Source organism: Chanodichthys erythropterus, chromosome 12 (assembly GCF_024489055.1).
Source record: "Chanodichthys erythropterus isolate Z2021 chromosome 12, ASM2448905v1, whole genome shotgun sequence".
Lineage (NCBI taxonomy): Eukaryota > Metazoa > Chordata > Actinopteri > Cypriniformes > Xenocyprididae > Chanodichthys > Chanodichthys erythropterus.
In genome coordinates, this window is record NC_090232.1 from 24,424,776 (window position 1) to 24,451,677 (window position 26,902).

The 26,902-nt window shown below is 45.8% G+C and overlaps 1 protein-coding gene across 2 annotated transcripts in view; it reads left to right on the forward strand.

Annotated features, from left to right (window-relative positions):
- Positions 1 to 26,902, forward strand: part of LOC137031650 (radixin) — a 572,796-nt gene that overhangs the window by 128,484 nt on the left and 417,410 nt on the right. For both annotated transcript variants that reach the window (XM_067402756.1, XM_067402757.1), the window contains one exon: positions 21,163 to 21,285. In XM_067402756.1, coding sequence (XP_067258857.1) covers positions 21,163 to 21,285 — 123 coding nt within the window. The remainder of the gene's footprint in view (positions 1 to 21,162; positions 21,286 to 26,902) is intronic.

The following is a 26,902-nucleotide window of genomic DNA, read 5'->3' on the forward strand; positions in this document are numbered from 1 at the left end:
TCACAACAAGGTGTGTCTGCCAGTGTGCCAGGCTCCGCCTCGCTGCTGGCAGCTCCCTCCCCATTCGCCAGCAGGCGGCAGTGTGATGGCGCAGACCGCATCTCCCATGCACACTGCTGCCTCGCAGAGTCCGACCCCACTCCGGGCCGCTCCCAAGCCGTCCGAGTCGGGTCCCTCTCTGCCTTGCTGCCCCACCCCCGGTGCGTCTGTGGTGCCTTTGGTCCCGCTGGCTCAGTGTCTGGAAGCGTGGATAGCGCTCACCAGCCTGTCCAGCTGGCTCATTCGCACTATCAGACTCGGCTATGCGATTCAGTTCGCCCGGCGTCCCCCGGTTTTCAGGGGTGTCCACTTCACTCAGGTGTCGTTGGACAGTGCACCTGTTCTCCGGGCGGAGATTGCTGTCCTCCTGGCGAAGGATACAATCGAGCCGGTCCCTCCAGCCGATATGAAGTCGGGGTTCTACAGCCCCTACTTCATTGTACCGAAAAAGGGCGGTGGGCTACGGCCAATCCTGGACCGTCCCCAGGATTGGTTTGCAGCAATAGACCTGAAGGACGCGTACTTTCATGTCTCGATTCTGTCATTCCGGTTCCCGGGGCCGGAAAAAGCTGTCGTACGCGGCATAGGAGAGGGGACCCCCGCTTCCTGAGACTTCAGGAAGGAGAGCCTCGACCTCAGCACCGCGATGGTCATGTTCCCGCAAGGGGAACATGACCCATCCACAAAAGCTGCTTCGGGTCAACTGGGACAAGAGCAAACTCGCCCCCGGGCAGAGGATCTCTTGTCTCGGTCTCGAGCTAGACTCGGTCGCACGGACTGCGCGTCTCACCGAGGCGCGCGTCCAGTCGGTGTTGAACTGCCTGAGCTCGCTCAAGTGCAGGACAGCGGCTCCACTGAAAGATTTTCAGAGGCTCCTGGGGCATATGGCATCTGCAGCCGCGGTAACGCCGCTCGGATTGCTTCATATGAGACCGCTTCAACACTGGCTCCGCGGCCGGGTCCCGAGATGGGCGTGGCAGTGCGGCACGCTCCGTGTCCCCGTGACACCGAGCTGCCGTCGCACCCTTGTCCGGTGGTCGGACCCTTCATTCCTGCGGGCCGGAGTACCCCTCGAACGAGTGTCCAGGCATGCTGTGGTCTCCACAGATGCCTCTGCCATGGGATGGGGGGCCACGTACAACGGGCATGCAGTGGCAGGTCTTTGGACGGGGCCTCAGCTGCATTGGCATATCAATTGCCTCGAGTTGCTAGCGGTTCGTCTTGCGCTGGCCCGCTTCAAGAAGCCATTGTCAGGCAAGCATGTTCTAGTCCGCTCAGACAGCACTGCGGCCGTTGCGTACATCAACCGTCAAGGTGGTCTACGCTTTCGTCGCATGTCGCAACTCGCCCGCCATCTCTTGTTGTGGAGTCAGAAGTATCTGAGGTCCCTTCGGGCCACTCGTGTCTCAGGTGTGCTCAACCGTGCAGCCGACGAGCTGTCACGGCAGCCTCCACTTGCGGGCGAGTGGCGGCTCCACCCCCAGGCGGTCCAGCTGATTTGGCAGCATTTCGGCGAGGCCCAGGTAGACCTGTTTGCCTCCCCGGAAACTGCCCACTGCCAGTGGTTTTATTCCCTGACCGGCGGCACGCTCGGCACGGATGCCCTGGCACACAGCTGGCCCCCGGGTCTGCGCAAATATGCGTTTCCCCCAGTGAGCCTTCTCGCACAACTCCTGTGCAAGGTCAGGGAGGATGGGGAGCAGGTTCTGTTAGTGGCTCCGTACTGGCCCACTCGGACCTGGTTCTCAGACCTCATTCTCCTCGCGACAGCCCCTCCCTGGCCGATTCCTCTGAGGAAGGACCTCCTCACTCAGAGACGGGGCACCCTGTGGCACCCGCGTCCCGATTTATGGGACCTCCACGTGTGGTCCCTGGACGGGATGCAGAGGTTCTGAGTGATCTCCCGCAAGCGGTCGTAGACACCCTCACCTCCGCTAGAGCTCCTTCCACTAGGAGTCTCTACGCGTTGAAGTGGAACCTGTTCGTCGAATGGTGCGCCTCTCGCCGAGAGGACCCCCGATCATGTTCGGTCGGATCCGTGCTTTCCTTCCTGCAAGAAGGGTTGGAGCGAAGGCTGTCTCCCTCCACCCTGAAGGTGTATGTCGCTGCTATCGCTGCACATCACCACACAGTTGAGGGTAAGTCCCTGGGGAAACACGATCTGATCGTCAGATTCCTGAGGGGGGCGAGGAGACTAAATCCTCCTCGCCCTTCCTCCGTACCCTCTTGGGATCAGAGGTGTCAAGTAACGAAGTACAAATACTTCGTTACCTTACTTAAGTAGAAATTTCGGGTATCTATACTTTACTGGAGTAATTATTTTTCAGCTTACTTTTTACTTCTACTCCTTACATTTTCACGCAATTATCTGTACTTTCTACTCCTTACATTTTAAAAATAGCCTCGTTACTCTTATTTCATTTCGGCTTGTTTTCATTCCGGCTTTAAAAAAAAAAAAAACTATCCAGATAAATCGCGCCATCCGGATAGAGTGAATTTGATTGTGGTTGGATGAGAAGATAAAACATATAACGTACCATTCTGACACCCTATTGGTTTGTACGTAATCCATCACACCTGCACATCAAATCACGTCACACTCCAGCAAGGAGGACTAAAAGGTGCGTTCACGCGGCCTTGTAATTCCTGTAGTTACGAGATTCGAGCTTGTAAAAAGCGCTCACGTCCTCGTAGAGATCGTAATTACAGCTTGTAAGCTGGTAGTTTTCTGAGATCTCTCACATGTTCCACCTGACCGCTGTAGATTCATTTAGGTGTTGATAGTGGTGTCATGGAAACGCATAATTCCTAGTCCAAGGACCAAAAGGACGTGAACAGCTCCGAATATAACGTCACGTGTTGTCATGTCAAGATTCCGGTAAATACGAGGTGACGTGAACGCAGTAATAGTCAGTGTTGGGGGCATTACTCAAAAAAGATGATTTCTTATAAGTTATTATTTCTACACTACTGGCTCATTTAGGCTATCAAACGGGTGCTTTCTCTTCGTCCTCTGCAAATTAAGCTAGGTAATGTAATGTTAGTTCGATAGAGAGACGTTTAAATCGTATACCGGTTTTTAAACTTTTTTTTTTTATTTTTTTAAGCGCAACCCTTTTATTTATGTGACACATAGTCATATACAACCATGTAACTAAACAAGCCAAAACGAATTAATTTAAAATGAAACTTAAGGTAAACCTGCATTGCTCTCATGGTATACCTCTCTCTTTCAGTGAAGTGGAGCAGTGCTCTTGCTGAATGGCACGGATTGCACTTACAGACTATTGTACCTTTTATATGTTTTTTTTTAAAACTGTATTTTATTTTTCATAACGAACAAGCTGCGATGTCACGTTTCCAGTGCTTTGTTGTGTGCGCGTGAGGCGCAGGCGCGATCAAACAGCTGTCTTTAAAGGGGGCTTGCCTCGTCGTCACGGCAACGGTTCGTGAACAGGTCAGATTACGTCAGAGTTTGTTGGATGCTCAGACGACCAAACAAACGCCGATTAAAGGTGCCCTAGATTCAAAAATTGAATTTATCTTGGCATAGTTAAATAACAAGAGTTCAGTACATGGAAATGACATACAGTGAGTCTCAAACTCCATTGTTTCCTCCTTCTTATATAAATCTCATTTGTTTAAAAGACCTCCGAAGAACAGGCGAATCTCAACATAACACCCACTGTCACGTAACAGTCGGGGTGTACGCCCCAATATTTGCATATGCCCGCCCATGTTCCCAACATTATGAAAGGCATTAGACAAGGGCAGGCATTAACGTCTGGAGCAGCACAACCGAACCATCAGACTAGGTAAGCAAGCAAGAACAATAGAGAAAAATGGCAGATGGAACAATAATAACTGACATGATTCATGATAACATCATATTTTTAGTGATATTTGTAAACTGTATTTCTAAATGTTTTGTTAGCATGTTGCTAATGTACTGTTAAATGTGGTTAAAGTTACCATCGTTTCTTACTGTATTCACGGAGACAAGAGCCGTCGTTATTTTCATTTTTAAACACTTGCAGTCTGTATAATTCATAAACACAACTTCATTCTTTATAAATCTCTCCAACAGTGTAGCATTAGCTGTTAGCCACAGAGCACAGCCTCAAATTCATTCAGAATGTAAACAATATAACAGTATACAATACTCACATAATCCGACGCATACATGCCGCATGCATGACAAACACTTTGTAAAGATCCATTTGAGGGTGTAAACTTTGTTTATGTACTGTTTAAGGCAAGCGCAAGCTTGGGGGCAGAGAGCATGAGAATTAAAGGGGCAGTAGCATAAATCGGCTCATATTTAATGATGCCCCAAAATAGGTAGTTAAAAAAATTAATTAAAAAAAATCTATGGAGTATTTTGAGCTGAAACTTCACAGACACATTCAGGGGACACCTTAGACTTATATTACATCTTGTAAAAAAACATTCGATGGCACCTTTAAACATGTTCAGTCAGGTAAACAGACTCCGACCAACGCCAACACCTATCCAACAAACTCCAACAGAGAGTTTGCTGGCGTTTGTTGGTGCGGTGTGAACTGAAACAGCTGAAAACAGCTGGCAGGTGTTAATGTCAAGCCCTGATTGTTACTAAGCCTGCCCTGGGAACACCAAAACTACCCGCATTTTTCTTGTCCGTTGCCCTCACAAATTTCTGCAGTTAAGCTTGGATGTACATTTACATTCCAATAAAGGTTATTAATGCCTCTGAATTTTGACTTTTTGCACCATTAGAATACTTATAGGCAACTAGTCATGATATCTTCCACTCCATGAAACCCATGTTAATGGTCAGTAGTACACATATATGGTGCTTTAATGTATTTGCATTGTACTAAAATGCGTTCATTTTCAATGGACATATATGCGGCTGAAACGGGTAGCCTAGTGCATCCCAAATTTTTCAACATTAACATTTTAATATAACATTATGGTCATTATGGCCTTTAGAAAAATGTTTTTTTGAGGAGGTGGAGTACACAATAGGCCCCTGTGGCACGGCCTAAGCTTTTGTCCTTAATGGCATTTTTTCCCCTACATTACTTTTACTTTTATACTTTAAGTAGTTTTGAAACCAGTACTTTTATACTTTTACTTGAGTAAAAAGCTTGAGTTGATACTTCAACTTCTACAGAAGTATTTTTAAACCCTAGTATCTATACTTCTACTTGAGTAATGAATGTGAATACTTTTGACACCAGTGCTTGGGATTGACCCTGGTTCTCACAGCTCTCCGGGGTCATCCCTTTGAGCCTTTGCAATCAGTCGACCTGAAACTAATGTCTCTTAAGACGGTTCTTCTGGTTGCATTGGCTTCCCTGAAGAGGGTAGGGGATCTGCATGCATTTTCGGTCGACGAAACGTATCCTGTAGATACGTGCCCAAGGTTCCTACCACTCCCTTCAGAGTTCAGGTAGTGAACCTGCAAGCGCTGCCCTCGGAGGAGGCAGACCCAGCCCTAGCTTTGCTCTGTCCCGTCCGCGCTCTGCGCGTTTACGTGGATAGAACGCGAAGCTTCAGGACCTCAGATCAGCTCTTCATCTGTTACGGAGGCCAGCAGATGGGAAAGGCTGTCTTCAAGCAGAGGATGGCCCACTGGATAGTGGAGCGGTCCCATATGTGTAATTATCCACGGTTTAAAACTCCCTACGGGCCGAGTCCGTGTCTTTCCCTTAGCAGAGCCAGCTCTGCTGTCACCTGTCAGATGAGTCTCCCCCTACCAGGTGGAGCCATCCCAGGGACTCCATATGCGTACTGCCCCCCGGGCCAGTCCATATGTGTATTTCCCACGTAAACTCCTCCCCCATTGGGTAGGTAGTGGTCTCCGCAGCGTCCCTTACGGGTCCGCTTCCCCAGTGTAGTCTAGTTTACTTAGTGGGTATTGGTTAGACAGCAGTAGACACTCTCGGTGTAAGCTCGCCCCCTTCACCGCCAGCCGGTGCTATGGGCGGCTGAGCTTGCGCTGGGCACTGGAAGGGGTTTCGTAACTGTGGCGCTTTAGTTGGGATCCCAATTCGTCGGTCACTACTGACGTACGTCGAACGTGACCGACTGAAAGGGAACATCTCGGTTACGTATGTAACCCTCGTTCCCTGAAGGAGGGAACGGAGACGTACGTCCCGTCGCCACAGTTTCTGTACCCTCGCTGTAGTGCAGACACCAGTTGTCTCCTCAGCGAAAAACAGAGTGCGATTGCATCCGCTTCCTATTTATATACACCTGTCGGGGGCGGGTGTATATAATTTAAGATTATAAGATTAAGATTATTTTAATTTATATTTATTTAAGAGTCTATTCTGGCTCCATAGATTTCCATCAATGCGACGGACACAGGTGGGCCACGATGGCCTCTTGGGCTTGGGCTCAATGAGAAGAGCACCATGCCCTGGTAAGGTACTCATGCATCTCGGGGGAAAATGTCGCCGGTCCCTGAGGGACGGCTGACTGGCAGCCCGCTTGCAGATAGGAGCCATCTATCTACTTTATCTTTGGCTGTTCTGGGACTGTCCATTCCAGGTCCATTTCAGCCACTGCTTCAGAGAGGATATTCAAGTTCCTTATCCAGGCGGGTCACAGGGGAATGCTCTCGTCCATGGCGGCCTTTACCAAGGAGGACAAAAAGCACACGTGCCCCGGACCAGTGTCAGCTGATTGAGATCTTCCTATTCATGCTAGCATTGCACAGAGAGTCTTGATCAACAGATCTTCACAAAACCGGCAATCTGTCCTCTCCATTGTCACCTCAGCATGGACATGGCCCAGACACAGCACGCACTCATTATGCAAGTCTGGCAACTCAATGGGCCCGCATATGCGGCATCCTCGTAAAGACATTATCTTCTGGCATTGTCTGCTTGGCACGAATATCCACAGCGAAAACAACAGGCTTGAGTGAAGGAGAAAGATTTCAAGACAATATAGCAGCTGGCCTTCCCACGCTTCAGCGCCATTGACTATTGCAATAACGTGATTCAAATGGACTTCAACATTTTGGAGAAAGGGTGTTAATGAGTCAGCTATGGTAAACGTATTTGGCGTGCTGTCCGGGGAGAGGGCTCCGAGCTCGGTAATCGGCCCGAACACAGAGTACCCCCCCCCCCCCCCCCCCTCTTGCGGCATCTGACGGGAGGTCAATACTCACTGCGATCGGACGGGTAAGCCCCTGTTGGCATGGGGTGAATGTTTAGTTATTTTGGATTGGGAGGCTCTCATGGCGTCCGACGGGAGTTCAATACTCACTGCAGTTGGACGGGTAAGCCCCTGCTGGCAGTGATGTAAAAAGTGAGGTAAAAGCCCCTGCTGGCAGTGAGAATAGAAAATGTATACTGTTTCTGAGGTTCTTATGGGAGCTCAATACTCATGGTGTCAGATTGAAGTTTGACTGATTTGACTGGGTGGTTTGAATCATCTGTTTAGAGGGTTAGTTTGAAGACCGGGAGATTTCTTGCAACATTGGATGAGGGCGAGTTTGGGCAGAGCTGGGCTCCTGTGGGAACGGGGGTGACATCACTGCTGCGGCAGTGGAGAAATTAGCCAGAAGAACTGATCTGCAGGAGCCAAGGCAACATCACTGCTGCGGCATTGGAGAAATAAGCCAGAAGAACTGATCTGTGGGAGCCGAAGTGACATCACTGCTGCGGCAGTGGAGAGAAAAAGCCAGAGAAACTGAGCCCCTGTGGGAGCCGAGGTGACATCACTGCTGCGGCAGTGGAGAAATTAGCCAGAAGAAATGATCTGCGGGAGCCGAGGGGATATCACTGCTGTGGCAGTGGAGAGAAGGGCCAGAAGAATTGAGCTCCTGCGGGAGCCGAGGCGACATCGCTGCACTGGCAATGAGATCATTCCCATTTTATTGGAATGATGGTATTAGTTGAGTTTGATATGGCTTGTGGGTATGTGTGAGAATATGAGCTGGAGCTGAAAACCTAGCTGATTAGGCTTCTTTATTGTGGAAACAGTTTGATGTAGTTCTTAAAAGCTTCTTATGACCAGTGACCAAGTGTTTGAATCTGATGCTGGGAAAGGCCTTATTGAGCAGCTGTGGTTGTTGCTCCTATGGGAAACGAATTACTGGAAAAGTGGTCTGCTGGGAGCTTGGAGGTTCTTAATGCTGTTTATATGATATAAATAAAGTAATGTTGAGAAGAGAAAATCAGGAAAGGCAGGCTGGAGGAATGGCTGGGACCGAGGCCACTTGCAGAGGCAGCCTCATGCTCGGGCTGGCCCCTGGAACCTAGGGAGGAACAAGAAGTGTAGAAAAGAGGGAAGCTGGGAGTCCAACAAGGCCTCTGGGCCTGCGCCGCTAGCGGAGGCAACCTCACGCTTGGGTCAGTCCCTGGAGCCTGGGGAGGAACAAGAAGTGTAGAAAAGAGGGAAACTGGGAGTCCAACAAGGCCTCTGGGCCTGCGTTGCTAGCGGAGGCAACCTCACGCTTGGGTCAGTCCCTGGAGCCTGGGGAGGAACAAGAAGTGTAGAAAAGAGGGAAGCTGGGAGTCCAATAAGGCCTCTGGGCCTGCGCCGCTAGCAGAGGCAACCTCACGCTTGGGTCAGTCCCTGGAGCCTGGGGAGGAACAAGAAGTGTAGAAAAGAGGGAAGCTGGGAGTCCAATAAGGCCTCTGGGCCTGCGCCGCTAGCGGAGGCAAACTCACGCTTGGGTCAGTCCCTGGAGCCTGGGGAAGAACAAGAAGTGTAGAAAAGAGGGAAACTGGGGAGTAAAATATGGCATCTGGGCCTGCGCCGCTAGCGGAGGCAGCCTCATGCTAAGGTCCGTGGTTGAGCTGTAGACCAAAGACAGAAAGAGAGTTTGAGACTGATGACTGGGCCTGCGCTATTAGCGGAGGCATCCTCATGCTAACATCTACAGGCCACAGACAATGGATAGGTTAAGAGACGGTGGGATGAAATGGCTGAAACAGCGGAGCTTGCTCTGCTAGCGGAGGCATCCTCACGCTAGGAGGGAAGGCATTCGCCAAGAGGGCGAAGAGAGCTGTATGTGGTGTGGCACCTGGGAAACTGCGGTGTGTGGCTAGGCGGAGGGAGGAGGATAGTGGGGAATCTGGGGCCCAGCCCAGGCCCGCTGCTGCTGTAGCCTGATGCCTGAAGAAGCAAGAGAGATGAGATGAAAAAGCGACCTGCGGGATTATGCGCATCATGAAGATAGCTGAGCAAAGATAGCAGTTCCTGTTTAGAACAGTTTGGACCATCTATGAAGATGGAAACAAATAAAAAAAAATAAAAAAAAAAATCCTATTTTTCCTTATGTGGTGAGGCCTAGAAATTAACTGTATTTAAGTTAAAGCCCATAAATTCAGTTTGAGTTCAGCAAAACTGTGCAAGGCTGAGAAATCGATTATTATTTTTAATTAATAAGCCTAAAATGCTTTTTAACCTGCATATTCACCTCTGGCACGATTGTTTGATACCATACTGTCGTTTACAGTTTGTACTGTAATTGATTGATGTTGAACAATCAAACAGCAAAGTAGGCTACAGACTGATTTAGATGATCGTTTCTTCTTTTAACTGTTGCTGGTTTGAGTCACGTGCACCTTCATTTAGTAAACATCAAAAGAGACTAGCTTGTAAAAAGTCAATCAATCAAACTGCGTAGGAACATACAACATAACAGTTTATTCACTGGTTATTTGTCTATGGTTCGTTACGTTACTTACAGATTTCTGCTAGTTCTAATTATAGATGAACATACAGATGAATAGGAACGGTAAAATTTATTTAAATGCATCAGCAAAAGAACGATTTTAAGAATTTGTCCTATCAGTCTGAGCCTTGTCTCAATAGTGAAGCTGTGGGTTGAAGTTACAGAAATGCATACTATTACTTTAAGTTTCCAAGCAATTTGTTGAAAAATCGCAGAACAGCGTTGACATTAATTTCCGAGTTTCATAGTGATTCAGCGTGCGAACTGAACGTGATATATGAGCCACTGTTTGCGTGTTTAACCGCAAGGAAGCGGCACAGTAATTTATAACGGCAAATCACAGAAATGTGACGATTTGCACAGTTATTAATCAATTTATGGCTGGAATATGAATATAATAATTCATAAGGTTTTATGAATTATTATTATTATGCACATACCGACCCAAGGGGGAATTAACCATATATGGTGAATTAACTACAACGAATTATAATCAATCACATATATGATTAGCTCTGTTTTAATAATTATGTAGAGAACTATCAGTCCGTCCAGCAAACTGGTAAGTTCCACAGACTCTTACGACAGAAATATTACATTCTGGCCATGAAGATAAATTTCTATGGTAACATCCACACGTAAAGCCAGGATATTAGAATTAGAACGTTAAAGTGACTTGGTTGTTGCTAAATGAGCAAGTGAACAACATAAGCGTGGATATGATTAATTTAATACACAGAACGGGTAATACAAAGGTTATACGGATAAATGGACACAGGTAGATACAAGTACATATAGGTGAAAGTAAAGGCAGAAACGAAAGAGATGATCAAAGCATGGCAAATTGCAACAGTCACCTTTAAGAGCCAGCAATGAAACTCAGCATTTAAGATTGTAAAACGTTATACTTGCATAGGTTCGTTGGGGTGCTTAGAGTTTCGGAGCGCTCGGTTTGATAGTTGTTTCTTCTTCCGGAGGTTGTTTCGGCGAAGTTTCAAACGAAGTTTTAACTGTTGTAATATGACCGGAAAATAAAGAAGAGAGTCCGTCTTGATGGCAGGAACTCGTGCAGAAAACTTGGGCAGAAAACTTGTGCATCAAAAAGACGTGTGTCCTGGTATTTTAAGGACAACAGGCCAGGGCGCCTTCTTGATAACGTCCTCCAATGATAGCGTTGCAATTTGGCGGTTTTCCACATCTCTTTGTCCTGTCCAACGAGTTAATTTATGGTATGTTGAATCAGTGCATTTTCTTCATAGTATTATTAAACATTGAACGATGCATTTGACAGAAATGTAACGTACATGAGTGAGTAGCTCGGACTCACAGCTTAAACAAACAGATCAAACTTGACAGGTGTCTCTCATCCCATAAAGAAGATACAATTTCTACTCTAATACTATCGTTTAACATGAAAACTAACCTACTACAGTCAATTCTACGATTCTACATTAGTAACACACCATAGTGGCAGATGCATTCATATTTGCAGGTATAATATTTGTGTATACAGTCTTTATGTAGGGCTTTGTATGTGTGTGTGTGTCTGTGGGTGCATACGTGTATTTTCCTTTTTATGACCGTTTGGAATTCGGTCCTTTCTCCTCTAAACCCGATCCGTGGGGTTTGCATCTCCTTTGAAGTCACAGAGGAGAGTTTTGGGACTTATCGAAATAGTCATAAAAAAGAGTCTCGTGATCCATTAGTGTCTGCCGGGCCGGAATCGATGTAAGATTTACAAACCAAAGTTCCGTGCATTGAGGCTTAACACAGTTTATGGTGGGACCTGCTCATCCTTGAGACTGTGCAGACCCTACAGAAACAATCCCCCGATCAACATTGATCCAGATGGAATGGCTGAAAATTCAGGAAAGAAGATGAGAAGGATTTAAACTGTGCTTATTGCAGGGTTGAGCCGATGGAGTGGAGAGTGTGAGCCGGCTGGGAACTGGATCTGCGCTGTGGCGCGGCTCCGGGTTTACTGAAGGCCTGCTGCGGCGGCCTGGCACTGGAAGAAGGCCCGTTCCGTCGCGGGAAGAGGCGGCATTGCCCGAGACTCGAGCTTGGTGCTCGGCTGCCTTATTGTCATTTTTCTATGACAGTAATGATTGAATGGGCCAGAGTAGGGAAATACACAGAAGGATATCGCGGATGATTCGGACGTGGTGACAGGCCTCTGCGTTTTGGCATGCAGGGACCCGTTTGTCTGGGCTGACGCCCCTCCGAAATAATGCCGTTGGATTGGAGAAAAATTGTTCTTAAGGCTAGAGGATTGTGGCAAAGATTCCTCGAGGATGAAAGATTCTTCATCGGACGCGACTTCGGACATGTTAGGAACGTAGGGCGGGACCAAATGCTGGAAACTGTCGAGGATTATTTGACTTGTTCCTCCTGAACTACGTTTACTAAAACATAATTTAAAGTTCTCCAGAGCGCAAACACAAAAAAGCACTGGAGGGTTTGCCAAATCTCTTTTGCCAGTATGATATTACAGTATCAACTGAGGGTGCTCTTGCTTTCATTTGTTTCATTTATGATCATATTTATTTTTATATTTGACTGTGTGATGTTTTTTACCCATGTTTTACTTTAACAAAAAAAAAAAAAAAATTGATTAAGCATTAATGGATGGACCCCCCGCAGTACTGCTGCAGAACGTCTCGGTTACATAGGTAACCCTCGTTCCCTGAAGGAGGGAACGGAGACGTACGTCGGACAGACCGACGAATAGGAATCTCGCTAGAGAGGCCAATCTACTTCGAGTGTAACTAAACGAGCCAATGCACATTGGCATGCAATCATATGCATCAGCTGCTCGCCTCGCAGCGCGGGTATATAATGAGCAGCAGGTGCGTTGCATCTTCAGGTTTTCGCTGAGGAGCCGAACCCAGCAGGCGGCAGCATCAGCAGAACAACGCCTGTGGCGACGGGACGTACGTCTCCGTTCCTTCCTTCAGGGAACGAGGGTTACCTATGTAACCGAGACGTTCCCATTCAGTCGGTCACGTTCGACGTACGTCGGACAGACCGACGAATAGGAATCCCTACCAAAGCGCCACAGGGGCTGCCCTCTTCCAGCGCTCTGTCGTGAGCCACCTGAACCCCCTTGCCTAAGGACGGTGGGACCAGGCTCACGCAGAGAGGGTCGATCACTGTTGTTCCCAAAACCCACTCAGTGCGACAATTGGATAACGCTGGGAAAGCGTAGCCTTACATGCGATAAGGAACGCTGCGGAAGCCATATCCTTCCCCGAAGGAGTTATATGGATAAGTACATATGGACTAACCTTGTAGGTTGTACAACATATGGAAGAACTGGGGTGACTCCACTCGGTGAGAGATGGGTTCTCCCAGAGGGAAAGACACGGGCTTCGTTTAGGAGCAGCCGTGGAAAAAGCCATATGGGATCCCCGTAGGGTCACACATATGGAACCCAGCCTAAATCCGGTTCTCAAGGATACAACGGAGTATAGGCCTGGCGCCAGACGCTCCGCCACGTCGGCTGAGCTTGGTAAGCCAGGGCGATGGCATCCACTATCCAGTGGGCCATCCTCTGCTTGGAGACAGCCTTTCCCTTCTGCTGGCCTCCGTAACAGACGAAGAGCTGGTCTGAGGTCCTAAAGCTTCGAGTTCTGTCTATGTACAGTCGCAAGGCGCGAACTGGACAGAGCAAAGCCAGGGCTGGGTCTGCCTCCTCCGAGGGCAGCGCTTGCAGGCTCACCACCTGATCCCTGAAGGGAGTGGTAGGAACCTTGGGCACATAGCCAGGCCGGGGTCTCAGTACCACGTGGCTGTCACCCGGCCCGAACTCTAGGCACGATTCGTCGACCGAAAATGACTGCAGGTCCCCTACCCTCTTGATGGAGGCCAATGCCACCAGCAGCAAAGTTTTCATAGAGAGAATCTTTAAGTCTGCTGACAGCAAAGGCTCAAAGGGAGCAATCTGGAGTGCTCTGAGCACCAGAGTAAGGTCCCAAGAGGGTATGGAGGGGGGACGAGGAGGATTTAACCGTCTCGCCCCCCTAAGGAACCTGACGACCAGGTCGTGCTGACCAACAGATTTGCCATCTATGTGGTCGTGGTAAGCGGAGATAGCAGCAGAATGGACGTTGAGGGTGGAGGGGGACAGCCTACGCTCCAACCCTTGCTGCAAGAAGGAAAGCACGACACCGATCGAGCATCTTCGGGGGTCTTCTCGGCGAGAAGAGCACCACTCGACGAACAGGTTCCACTTCGAGGCGTAAGCACGTCTCGTAGACAGTGCACGTGCCGAAGTGATGGTGTTAAGTACCTCGGGGGGTAAGTCACCTAGAACCTCCGCGTCCCGTCCAGGGACCAGACATGGAGTTTCCAGAGGTCTGGATGCGGGTGCCAAAGAGTGCCCCGTCTCTGAGAGAGGAGGTCCTTCCTCAGAGGGATGGGCCAGGGAGGGGCTGTCGCGAGGAGTGAGAGTTCTGGGAACCAGGTCCGGTTGGGCCAGTAAGGCGCAACTAACAAGACCTGCTCCTCGTCCTCCCTGACTTTGCACAGGGTCTGTGCAAGTAGGCTCACTGGGGGAAACGCATATTTGCGCAGGCCCCGGGGCCAGCTGTGAGCCAGTGCGTCTGTCCCGAGTGTTCCCTCGGTCAGAGAGTAAAACAACTGGCAGTGGGAGGTTTCTGGTGAGGCAAACAGGTCTACCTGAGCCTCTCCGAACTCTCTCCAGATCAGCTGAACCACCTGGGGGTGGAGTCGCCACTCTCCGGACAGCGCAGCTCATGATAGCTCGTCGGCCACACGGTTGAGCACACCGGGGACATGAATGGCGCGAAGCGACCTCAGATGCTTCCGACTCCACAGGAGGAGATGGCGGGCGAGTTGCGACATGCGACGGGAGCGTAGACCACCTTGGCGGTTGATGTACGCAACGGTCGCAGTGTTGTCTGTACGGACCAGTACATGCTTGTCGCGAAGCAGGCCTTTGAGGCGGCTCAGCGCAAGGCGTACTGCCAGCAACTCGAGGCAATTGATGTGCCAATGCAGATGGGGTCCCGTCCAAACCCCTGAGACTGCATGCCCGTTGTACGTGGCACCCCAGCCGGTGGCAGAAGCATCTGTGAAAACCACAGCATGCCGGGACACCTGTTCTAGGGGCACTCCTGCCCGGAGAAACAAAGGGTCCGACCACGGACTGAAGGTTCGGCGGCACTCCTGAGTGATTGGCACCCGGAACGTGCCGCGTTGCCACGCCCATCTCGGGACTCGGCCGTGAAGCCAGTGCTGAAGCGGTCTCATATGAAGCAGCCCGAGCGGTGTTACAGCCGCTGCAGCCGCCATATGCCCCAGGAGCCTCTGAAAAAACTTCAGTGGGACCGCTGTCCTGCCATTGAACGTATTCAGGCAGTTCAACACCGACCGAGCACGTTCCTCTGCGAGGCGTGCTACCCGTTCGACCGAATCCAACTCCATACCGAGAAAAGAGATCCTCTGCACTGGGGCGAGTTTGCTCTTCTCCCAGTTGACCTGAAGCCCCAACTGGCTGAGGTGCCTGAGCACTAAGTCCCTGTGTTCGCACAACTGATCCCGAGACTGTGCTAGAATGAGCCAGTCGTCCAGGTAGTTGAGAATGCGAACACCCTGTTCTCTCATGGGAACAAGGGCTCCCTCCACGACTTTCGTGAAGACGCGGGGAGACAGGGCCAGCCCGAAGGGTAAGACTCTGTACTGATATGCTCGACCTTCGAACGCGAATCTCAGGAATGGCCTGTGTCGCGGAAGAATCGAAACATGAAAGTACGCGTCCTTCAGGTCGATCGCTGCAAACCAATCTCGGGGACGGATGCACTCGAAAATGCGTTTCTGCGTAAGCATTTTGAACGGTAGCTTGTGAAGGCTCCGATTCAAAACTCGCAGGTCCAAGATCGGTCGTAACCCGCCGCTTTTCTTGGGTACAATGAAGTAGGGGCTGTAGAACCCTGACCTCAAATCGGCTGGAGGGACCGGCTCTATCGCGTCCTTCGCCAGTAGGACTGCAATCTCCGCACGCAGAACAGGGGCATCGACATCTTTCACTGAAGTGAAGAGGACGCCCCTGAACTTGGGGGGACGCCGGGCGAACTGAATCGCATAGCCGAGCCTGATGGTCCGGAGGAGCCAGCGAGACGGACTGGGGAGCGTTAGCCAGGCTCCCAGAGACCGCACCAGCGGCACCAAGGGGACCACCGGCGTACCCGCCGCGGGGCAGCGAGGTGGAACGCAGGGACGCGGCCCGGGAGGCTCTCTGTGTGAGGCGGCCCGAAGCGGGGTCACAGTGTGCTGTGCAACACTTACCTGCCTCCACGGGTGGACAGAGGGAGCAGTCGAGGATTTGCTTACCTGCTGCTCGCTGCTGTCCGCTGGCGACAGAAGAGGTGGATGAGAGTGGTGAGGTTCTAGCCCTCCCACTGCTCTCCGAGCCCTCTTCGGACCCGGAGATAAAGGAAACTGCTCTTTTCTTGAAAATTTGGGTACCGCTGGCCGTTGAGCCAGCGGCGGAACAAAAGGAAACAACAAAAGATTCTCCACCCGGCCCTCCTCCGGGGGAAGGAGTGGTGCATTCACCACCTCCTGAAGAGCAGTCCCCTCCATCTCCGGGTCGCCCGTCCTAGGGCCGCTTGGACTTGGCCTTGCCACCCTTCTTCTTGGGGGGTGGCTGTACGGGCTGGGCGCCCCGCCCGCGACCGGCTCCACGGCGCCGCTTGGATGGAGGCTGCTGCTGCTGGGGCGCGGGAGCGGGGGCGGCTGCAGGGGGGCGCCCTCGGCGACGGGTAGTCTGAGGTGCCGCCGGCGGTGGAGGTGCAGCAGCTGACCGCCTCGGCAGGATGTGACTGATGGCCTCAGACTGCCTTTGTACAGCCGAGAACTGTTGGGCAAAGTTCTCGACCGCGTCGCCGAAAAGGCCGGTCTGGGACACGGGGGAATTAAGAAACCTGACCTTGTCGGTATCCCTCATGTCCGCAAGACACAGCCAGAGATGGCGTTCCTGGACCACCATAGTGGACATCGCACGACCCACTGACCGCGCCGTAACCTTCGTCGCTCGAAGCGCGAGGTCCGTCGCGGCACGAAGTTCCTGGAGAACTTGTGGATCATGACCACCCTCGTGCAGGTCCCTCAGTGCCTTGGCCTGATGGACCTGCAACAACGCCATAGCGTGTAAGGCAGAGGCAGCTTCCCCACAGGCCTGATAAGCCTTGCCGGTAAGATCCGACGAGTACTTACAGGCCCGGGAAGGGAGAGACGGCTCCCCCGCCAGGTGGAGTTAGGGCACAGTTGCATAGCAACGGCCCGTTCCACAGGGGGTATGCGCGTGTAACCCTTCGCTGCCCCGCCATCAAGGGTGGTGAGGGAGGAGGACCCACCGACACGGTTTCGGGCAGTAAAAGGTGCCGTCCACGTGCCCGTGAGCTCTTCATGCACCTCCGGGAAGAAGGGCACTGGGGTGGGGGGCTGAGAACCAGCCCTGGCCACCCCGAGATACCAGTCATCCAACCTCGAGGGTTCGGGACACGGTGGAGGATTCCACACGAGCCCGACCCTGTTGGCGGCCCGGGAAAGCATAGCCATCATTTCCGGGTCCGTGTCGGGCACAGTTGTCACCCCCGAAGGAGGCAACTGCGCCGACTCATCCTCCCCAGAAGTATCAGGCTCACCCTCCGATGCAGCGATCGACATCCGGTCGTCTGGGGGAGCTCCGAAGGAAACGGATGGTACACACCTCTGGGGTGGTCCACCACGTTCCGAGGGCAGCTCTACTGGCTGCGGAGCGCACGAGGGGGAGGGTTCCTAGGGGGTTGGTTCCCCGAAGGAAGCGCGCTCACCGTTATCCTCAAGTCACCAGCCCCGCCGCTCGCAGCAACCCTCTGAGGAGGATTGGAGCGAGGCGTCGGGACCGGGACTCCACCCCTTTGCAGAAAGTGGAGTCTCGACCGCAACTCCGCGATGGTCATCTTCCCACAATGGGTACATGACTCATCCACAAACGCTGCCTCAGCGTGCCTTAAGCCCAAGCACGCGATACAGCGCTGGTGACCATCCCGAGGCGCCAGGTAACGACCGCATCCAGAAACACACAAGTAGAACGACATCTTTAAAAAGACGCGAACTACTCGTGTTAGCTCTTTCAAGGACTGACTCTTTTAGGTGCTGAAGCACGCAGGGGAATAGCCGCTGCAGCACAGACAGGGAATGTGCAGCCTGTCGTGTGCACTCTCCTTGAAGGCGCCCCTCTTACCAGCTGTAACAACAGCTTTTTAGCGCTCTAGGCGCACCGTTTCACCAGCCGTGAGAACGGCCTTCACGCTGATTACAGCTTTGCTCAATCAAATTAAAGGCAAAAACAAAAACAAAAGGAGAATCGGCCCCGCTGCTGCGCTGTCCGCCTGCACCTCGCAACAAAGAGACGTCTTGAAGAGAGACTCGTTCACCACACTCGCTTTCAGTAGCTGTCTTCATAGAAGGTTTGGCTCCGAAGCGAAAAGCTGAAGATGCAACGCACCTGCTGCTCATTATATACCCGCGCTGCGAGGCGAGCAGCTGATGCATATGATTGCATGCCAATGTGCATTGGCTCGTTTAGTTACACTCGAAGTAGATTGGCCTCTCTAGCGAGATTCCTATTCGTCGGTCTGTCCGACGTACGTCGAACGTGACCGACTGAATGGGAACCCTGGTTGAAGACCCTTGGTCTAAAGAATTGCTTGAAAATTATCCATCCTTGATATAGAATGTATACGTTTTTTATTGGCGCAGAGTTCTTCAAATGTAGTAATTTGACAGTATGCATTTTTGCAAGTAATAAAAGATAACCGACGTAGATGAAGACTGTTATGGTAACTGCTATCCCTTTTGTAAACTTTGGGAATTCAGACACATTTTACAACATGTAAATTTGAACTTGTGTAGCTAGTATTTGTGTTCACATACCTATATGTATGATTTAGGTCTAAGAGAGAGTTTATACAGTAACCAATGATTCCTCTAAGCTGCACAGAAAGAATAAAATGCCGCGCAGAGGACAGACGCAAAATATGTGGGAAATCCATTTGACTGTAATCTAAATTAGAAATAATTGCAGTGCTCTGGTGAACCACTATAGAGTTAGTGTCGCTATAGAGTTAGAACCAGTGAATGCGGTTTACATGTTTCATAGAAAGCGAAAGATATAAGCGCATGTGAGCGCTAGTGTCACAATTCCAGTCGTTCCCGGAGTACATTTCCCAGAATCCTCCCTGACAATCACCTGCACTCAGTCCACCAATCACTAATCACCCACACCCTGCTGCAGCACATTACCTGGACTACTTAAGCCATTCACATCCTCACACTCGTTGCGAGGTCTTGTATACTACGGTTGCATTTCTGAATGTTTGTTAGTTTGTTTGCCTACCTGTTGTTGACCCTGTTTGTTCCTGTGCACGATTCTCTGCTGCCTGCCCTTTGGACCATTTGCTCTGTCTTGGAATTTTGATTGTTATCTGCCCACCCTGACCTATCGCTGTTCTCCAACTATGATTCTGCCTGTTCTCTACCATTGCCTGTCTGACTATGAATACTGTTTAATAAAGCTTGCACATGGATCCTACGCTGAGTCCTGATTTGTTACAGGCAGTAACCCAAGTCTGTCGCTCTAGTAATACTTTAATATTTGCGGACCAAATAGTTCAATATGAGAGGCGACACTAAACACAAAAAAAACATGTAAAATAAAACATCATCAAGTTTTAAATTGGAGTGCCTTGATTAGGTGGTGGAAATAATGTGGCCGATCGGCACAGCATGGTAAGAAAACTCAGAGACATTTACAATGACACACCCACCAAAGGTCTAGGGTGCAAACTCAAAATACTTCAGTTTGTGTGTGGGGGTTCCAGGGTTGTTTAGGTAACTATAAAAGAATTCACATGTTTAACACACATTCACATCTGTTTAAATGCTTCAATTTGTAATAATTTCAGAATAATTTAATACAATATTAAAACAAATTGAAGCATTTAAACTGATATATCAGTTTAATTACTTAAATATTTTTTAATATTATATTATATATTGTATTGTAAGCCTAATAAATCAATAATTGATTTCACTAGGGGATTGTTTAATTGCTCCTTGCCATTAAAACTTTTGAAAACTATTGATATAAACAATCTTGCAAGTTCATTAGGAATAAACAAACATTTAATTGCAATGGTATTTTTATATATTTATAGATGTCTTGACACAATAGTTAACAGAGTAATTTTGTCTTTACTGTCCCAATACTTACAGAGGGCACTGTATGTATTATTTAATTCTAAACAAAACTTTTAAATAAATGTAATTTCATGTGGACCCTGAAAATTATGGAAGGGTATCTAAGAACTACTTGCAGGTACACTTGATTTTTAATGTCTCTTCTGCTCACCAAGGCTTCATTTATTTGATCCAAAATACAGCAAAAAAAAACTGTAATATTGTGAAATATTTTTTACAACTTAACTTTTCTATTTAAATATATTTTAAAATGCAGTTTATATCTGTTGGCAAATTATTTATATTAAAATTATCATCAATGTTGAAAACAGTTGTGTACAGTTTTTTTCAGGATTATTTGATGAGTATAAAGTTCAAAAGAACTGCATTTATCTGAAATATAAAGCTTTTGCAACATTATAAACGTCTATACTATCACTTTTGATCAATTTAATGCATCCTTGCTAAATAAAAATTATTAATTTCTTTAAAAAAAGTAAAAAAAAAATTTAATACAAAAGGTATTCAAAAAAAAAAAAAAAAAAAAAAAAAAACAACAACCTTACTGACCCCAAACTTTGAATGGTAGAGATAATGTTTCAAAAACGTTATATTTCGATAAATGCTGTTCTTTTGTTTTCAACATTGATAACAATAGAATAAAATTGTTTTAAATTGTAAACATATTTCACAATATTACTGTTTTTGACCATTTTGGATCAAATAAATGAAGCCTTGGTGAACAGAAGAGACTTCTTTTAAAAGCATTTAAAAATCTTAACGTTCAAAAACTTTTGACAGGTAGTGTATTTATTATTCAAAAAAGGCCATGAAATAGTACTCCACAGGCAAAGCAAGATTTACCATAAACAGACACCTCAACCGTATGGTAGAGTTTTATATCTTTTTAGATAAAAAGAAATTTGGACCAAAAACTGCTTGATGTCTTTTTTTTTTTTTTTTTGTCCAATAATTAAAATATTAATGGAAAAAAAAAAAAAAAAATTGGCTCCTTTAGGGTCCCTTTAACTTTCGACCCTGAAGGAGCCAAATAAACATATATATATATATATATATATATATATATATATATATATATATATATATATATATATATATATATATATATTTAATTGGCTCCTTTAGGGTCGAAAGTTAAAGGGTTAATGTGTTTCTGTGAAAACTTTTGGCAGGTAACTCAACAGGATGTTAGAAAGGAAAACCCTCTGCAGTTCAAGTTCCGGGCAAAGTTTTTTCCAGAAGATGTTTCTGAAGAGCTAATCCAAGAGATCACACAGCGTCTCTTTTTCCTACAGGTACTGGGGAACTTAGTCAAAGATAGTCTGCATGCAAGGTATTGCCATCAATTGCATTTACAATCCTGGGGGCATATTACAGAAAGACTATAGAATTTTCTCTTAGATTCTTGGTAACCATGGCAATTTCAGTTAGAACCCTTATTTAGGACAAAAGCTACAGAATGACATTTCTTAAGTGCATTATCTTAACTACGGATAGGAAAGGGGTATTACAGAAGCATCCTAACTCCTAAAAATCCCCCCCCCAAAAAAAAAAAAAAAAAAAAAGTCTTAACTTTAAGACAGCCCCACTGGTGTCCTAGTTTCAAAATTATTTGAAAGCCAACTGTAAAAATCACATAACAATAGCCGTCTGAGAATAGCATCACATTTATTAATGATACAAAATGAAAAACAGTGATGTTTAATTGTGGAAAGTCTTTTTGAATACCCAAATGATGTGCTGAACTTTGACAATAAAACACTGATAAATAATTACAGACTCTCATGAAATGTGATTTGGTACCAACCTTTACCAACCTTATCAAAACTTCTCTTTCTGCAGCACTTAATTAAAAGCACACCTGTTTTGTTTCTTCATTTTAATCTGTCAGATCTTAACTTAAGACTTAAAATAGAAAGTTTCTGTAATATGCCCCCTGGTCAGAATTATTGGGGCCCTTCGTAAACATGAGAAAAGAAGGCTGTGAAAATAAATCTGCATTGTTTTTTTTGAAAATGCCCAGCAATGATTTCCTGTTTCACAAGAGTATAAATATGAGGCAACACAAAGGCCAAATTCCCTTAATAATAAATCACAATGGGTAAAACCAATGAATATAGTTCTAGTACAAGTTCAATTTCAAGCATTTTATTATTATTATGTAGCACAACAATTCCGATTCACAAGATCTCAATTTGATTGGAGGAAAAAATATTTTTCAAAGTTTTTGCCTTCCCCTGAGAAACTTTACATTCCCTTGCAAAAATGATGTGTTCTCTCTCAAAGCTATTTTGCGTTCTCACGCAAAACCGGTTGTGAGATCTGACAAACAGCACCATGGTGGATTCTCTATTTACATGGCGGAATTTGCAAGCGGAAAAACTGAATGCTTCTGTAGTGAGGAAACGGATCTGCTCATGCGTGAGGTTAAAGTGCGTGAGCAGACCATCAAAAATTTGCTGGAAAAGCCGGATTCCAGCAAAGCATTTTTATCTTTATGCACACAATAATAATCTTTTACATTTTAATCCTTTTATTTGGCATGTTTGTTTGCTGCTGTGCATCCCTGTATGTAATAAGCAGTGTACGCATGTTGTGCACCCGCATATAGGCCCACATATTACTAACGCGCTCTTTAAATAACAACAACAATATTGCACCATCGACTTTAGACCAGGTTTCAGTTGGTCAATGGCACAGTCTATTTCAGTTGCCTCAAAATATCAACATGCCAACAATACCAACACACCTCGTTTTCAGACCAGCACATCCATGGGCACACAAATGGGTGCGAGTGCATTTGCTATTTAAAGGGGTCATATAATGGTACATCACAAGTTGATTGTACTGAAATGTGTGTTGGCAGTGCCTGTACACAACCATCCTATAATGATAAAAATCCATCCAGTGTTTTTCCTTATATGTTTTCCCAGTGGCGTACCGCTCTGTGAGCTCTGTTTAGGCTAATTTACTCATTAAAACCAAAGGAGCGCAAAGAGAACGGATAATAGCCGCAACGAGCACTGGCCATGATTTCAGAAGCAACATATTCCAGCGGATAGATCGCCTCTTATTTAACACAGACCTACAAATTTCTTATCAAATGGAGATGTTTCTTTCTTTTAGGTACATTTATTCACCGAGTTTAAATTAAATTTTGAGACGTTTCAGAAAGATTCTCGCAGAGAGACAGCTGAAAGTTCAACCTGTTTTTTATTTATTCTATTTTAAAAAAGTAGCCTACAAGGTGTTGTTATTGTGAGCGTAAATATAAAATAAAATTTGAATAGCATGACGGATGCGTAATGTCGGGAGACATGCAGCAGGTCAGAGGTGAGTTTGACCACTTCATTAAGTTTTGTTTTATAGTAAGTCTTTCTTTAAAGTGAATTTTGTTTTGTAGAAATTGTATCTTAATTTCAATCAATGTTTCATCAACCAATTGCCTATATTTAATAAATAGGAAGAAAACCAAGAACGTTGGTTGTGGAATTGACTTAAGTGCGTAACAAACAAATCCATGTTTCCGCAGCCTTTGAATAAGGCTGAAGCAATATTCTCTTTTTATTAAATTTCTTCATTACTTTATTACATGTCTTTATCACTTAATTAATTGATAAGACATTTTTGGTCTAACAATATATTTTAGCTGGTCTAAATTCTAAGTTAGACACAAATTTGCGTATATAAGGTTCCCTTCTAGACAAGCACGTAAATTGCTGTTTCGGCCGCAAATTTTCAGTAATTTTGATCGGTGCATCAAATGATGTAGGCCTAAACTAAATTCATGTAGTTACAGTAAAAGAATAAAGAAATAACTAGACTTATTGGTTAGACTACATTTGGAAAATAACTTGAGACATTCCGGTAGCTGACTATTAGCAGAGCTGGCAATGGGGTAAATACGTTTGGGCAATATATAATAATATAAATAACAATAATAATGTCTCAGCAAAGACAGAACATATTTATTTGTCTCGGCACACATCCGGTAACAGTAACACAGTACATCAAAGTTTGCTGTTGTCTTGGCTACCTTACAAATGGTGATGGAAACAACAGTGATGAATTTTTCCCCATTTTGTGGTAATTTACCACTATTTTCTATGATCTTCTGCTTGCATTTTTGGGCTTCAGTTGGATGCTTTATTTTCATCTTTAGTCAATTGAGTTCAGTTCTAAAAAAAAAAAAAGCAAAGGCTATAAAGTAGTCTAGCCTAAGTAGGTGTATCTGCGACGAGGCCCATCATAGGGTGGGGGCCCCCACGCACTGCGGGGGCTGCGGGGGTGTCCCGTACGCCACTGTGTTTTCCCCTGTCTCAAATCGAGCCGTCTGACTGTGTGACGTCACACAGTCGGACACCCCTCCTACAATTGTTAATTGACAGCAGCGTTTCAACACAGACCCGCCCTGAGTGAGCTGTCATCATAGTCCACCATTGTTGATATGCTGGAGCAGAATGTTTTTATGTTTTGATGTTCCAAAATCCGAACCGCTGAAGACACAGTGGCTGAGTTTTGTTTTCAAAGGGAATATTCCCCCAGATCAACGTCAATGCTTTCATGTTTGCGTGAATCATTTCTCACCAGACTGCTTTATAAACGAGGGTCAGTATAAAGCTGGTTTTGCTAAGAAGCTGCTCCTGAAAAAAGGATCGGTACCAACTATTCGTGTTCCTGATGCACCTCCAGAAGAAGTGAGTGTAATGTTTTATGAACCTTTATATTAATCTTCGCAAATTGCTTGCATGCTTCATGATGAATGTGAGTAGTAATATGATGCAGCTTGTGTCAAAATGATTGATGATGACCTTTGACCTCTGTGACCCCTGTGACCCCTGGGGACCACCCACGTCGTTCCCCTCCCCCACGGGCCACCCACGAAGTTTTCCCCTCCCCCACCCATGTTTGACCGTAGTATCACCCCAATGACCTTTGACATGGTTGATGATCCTCCGGGGACCAAAATGACCTTTTTCCGCATATTTTGAATAGCGATGTTGACCTGTGAACTGTCAGGACGTCTTCTGGGTGATCAAATGGCAGACGGGTGATTTTAAAGGGTCGAGGGTGATTTTTAAGTCTGACAGGCCATATTTGAGGGTGTGATGGCATCCGCATTCCGGTTGGGTAGCATTTCATTTTATGACGCTCTCATCTCTCTCTCTCTGTCTGCGCAAATGATAAGCAACACGAGTCTAGAAACAGTCGGGCCAAAAGAATAAACATATTTTATGAAATAGATTACACACATTCAGTCGTTCTGTTCTTTTAAGGAAGTTGGTGATAAAATTGTAATACACTGAATTACAGACAGTTACTAAATTTACTGAGACCAGTTAATTATAGTTTTACCTAAATGAAAAATGTGTATAAATAATATTAAACACCCAAAATGAGGTTGTAACAATAAGCCAAATCGGTTGAGTTACAAGATTTAAAATGGGTTCGGATGATTAGATTTTACAGTGTGAGTTTGCTGTTGGTTAAAAGAATGAGGCATAAAACAGTAATAAGTTTAAATAAGAATGGTGTATTTACAAAATTCTCAGGAAACTTTAAAAATATCACAATAAAGCCAGGAAAAGTTTTCCTCGTGCAATGATGTTCGTATGAAATTGGTTTAATGCTAATGAAATATAAAACACACAAAAAGAGGTTCATCAAGTACTTGAATATTCATTTTAATTTTGTCAAAGCATAAGAGGTTTTTGTGGACATGTTTTTATGGACACTTTCCATTGACATGACTATTTTTTTATCATTTATCCCTAATTTATCCCTAGTTGAATACTAAAAATGGCGTTTTGTATATTTAGTATATTTCAAAAAGTTCATTGAATAACATTCACTTCTTTTAAAAGTTTATAAATAAAATGTATATAATTAAACTTCTAAAGCAGTATTAAACATTTATTTTTAAAACAAACACACATTTTTTTCAGAGAGTAGGGGAAAAAAGCAGTCCTTACTTTTTTATGATATCCTTAACGCAATAGAAGAATCCAATGAAGTCTAAAAATCTCTCCCTCTGTGTGCACTCTAAAAATAAACCATTGGTTCAACAAAAAAGAAAAAAGGTTTAATAATGTTTTCCTCTGGAATTTTTAACTTAAGCCAATTGGGAGAATTACATTAATTCAAAGAAATATTTTGAGTTGATCCAACATAATGTTTTAAGCAAGATGAAGACGTTTTTCACCGCAATAAAAACACATTTCTAAGTAACATGAACTTAATAATTGTCAACATGAATACAACTATTTAAGTTGATCCAACATAATGTTTTAAGTAAGGTGAAGACACTTTTTGGACACATTAAAAATGCATTTCTAAGTAACATGATCTTACCAAGTACCGCTTGTCACTATGATGGTAACTCTCCAAAAACCCATATTGACACATTAACTCTTCTAAATTAGTATAACAAAACCCTAATTACTACTAAAACTCCCTTACCATTACTCTTGTGCAAAAACATTATTTAACACTTAATTTTAGCATTTACTCTCCCTTTCAAGTGCCATGGGCAAAGCATGATGGGAAATATAAATCCCAGCCCAGTTAAAAGAAGTGTTCATACAACTCAAAACAATGAAACACGTTTACACGTCATCAGATTGTATTTTACATTAACAGAACTTAAAATTAAATACATTTTTGATTAACTGAAAATGTTAAACTATGACAAGTCATGATAATATATCAAATCAATAGGCATAATTTGTGTGTCATCCAAGCTCAATAAAATAACAATTACAAGTAAAAAGTCGAACAGCATTTCAGAACTTGATTTTTTATTTCACAACAATATATATTTAAGTAATGACTAAAGGTCTGAATTAGTTTTTAGAGTGTATCTACTAAGCGAGCGTGCAGTGAAACCTGAGACAGAGGGGTGGATGAAACATT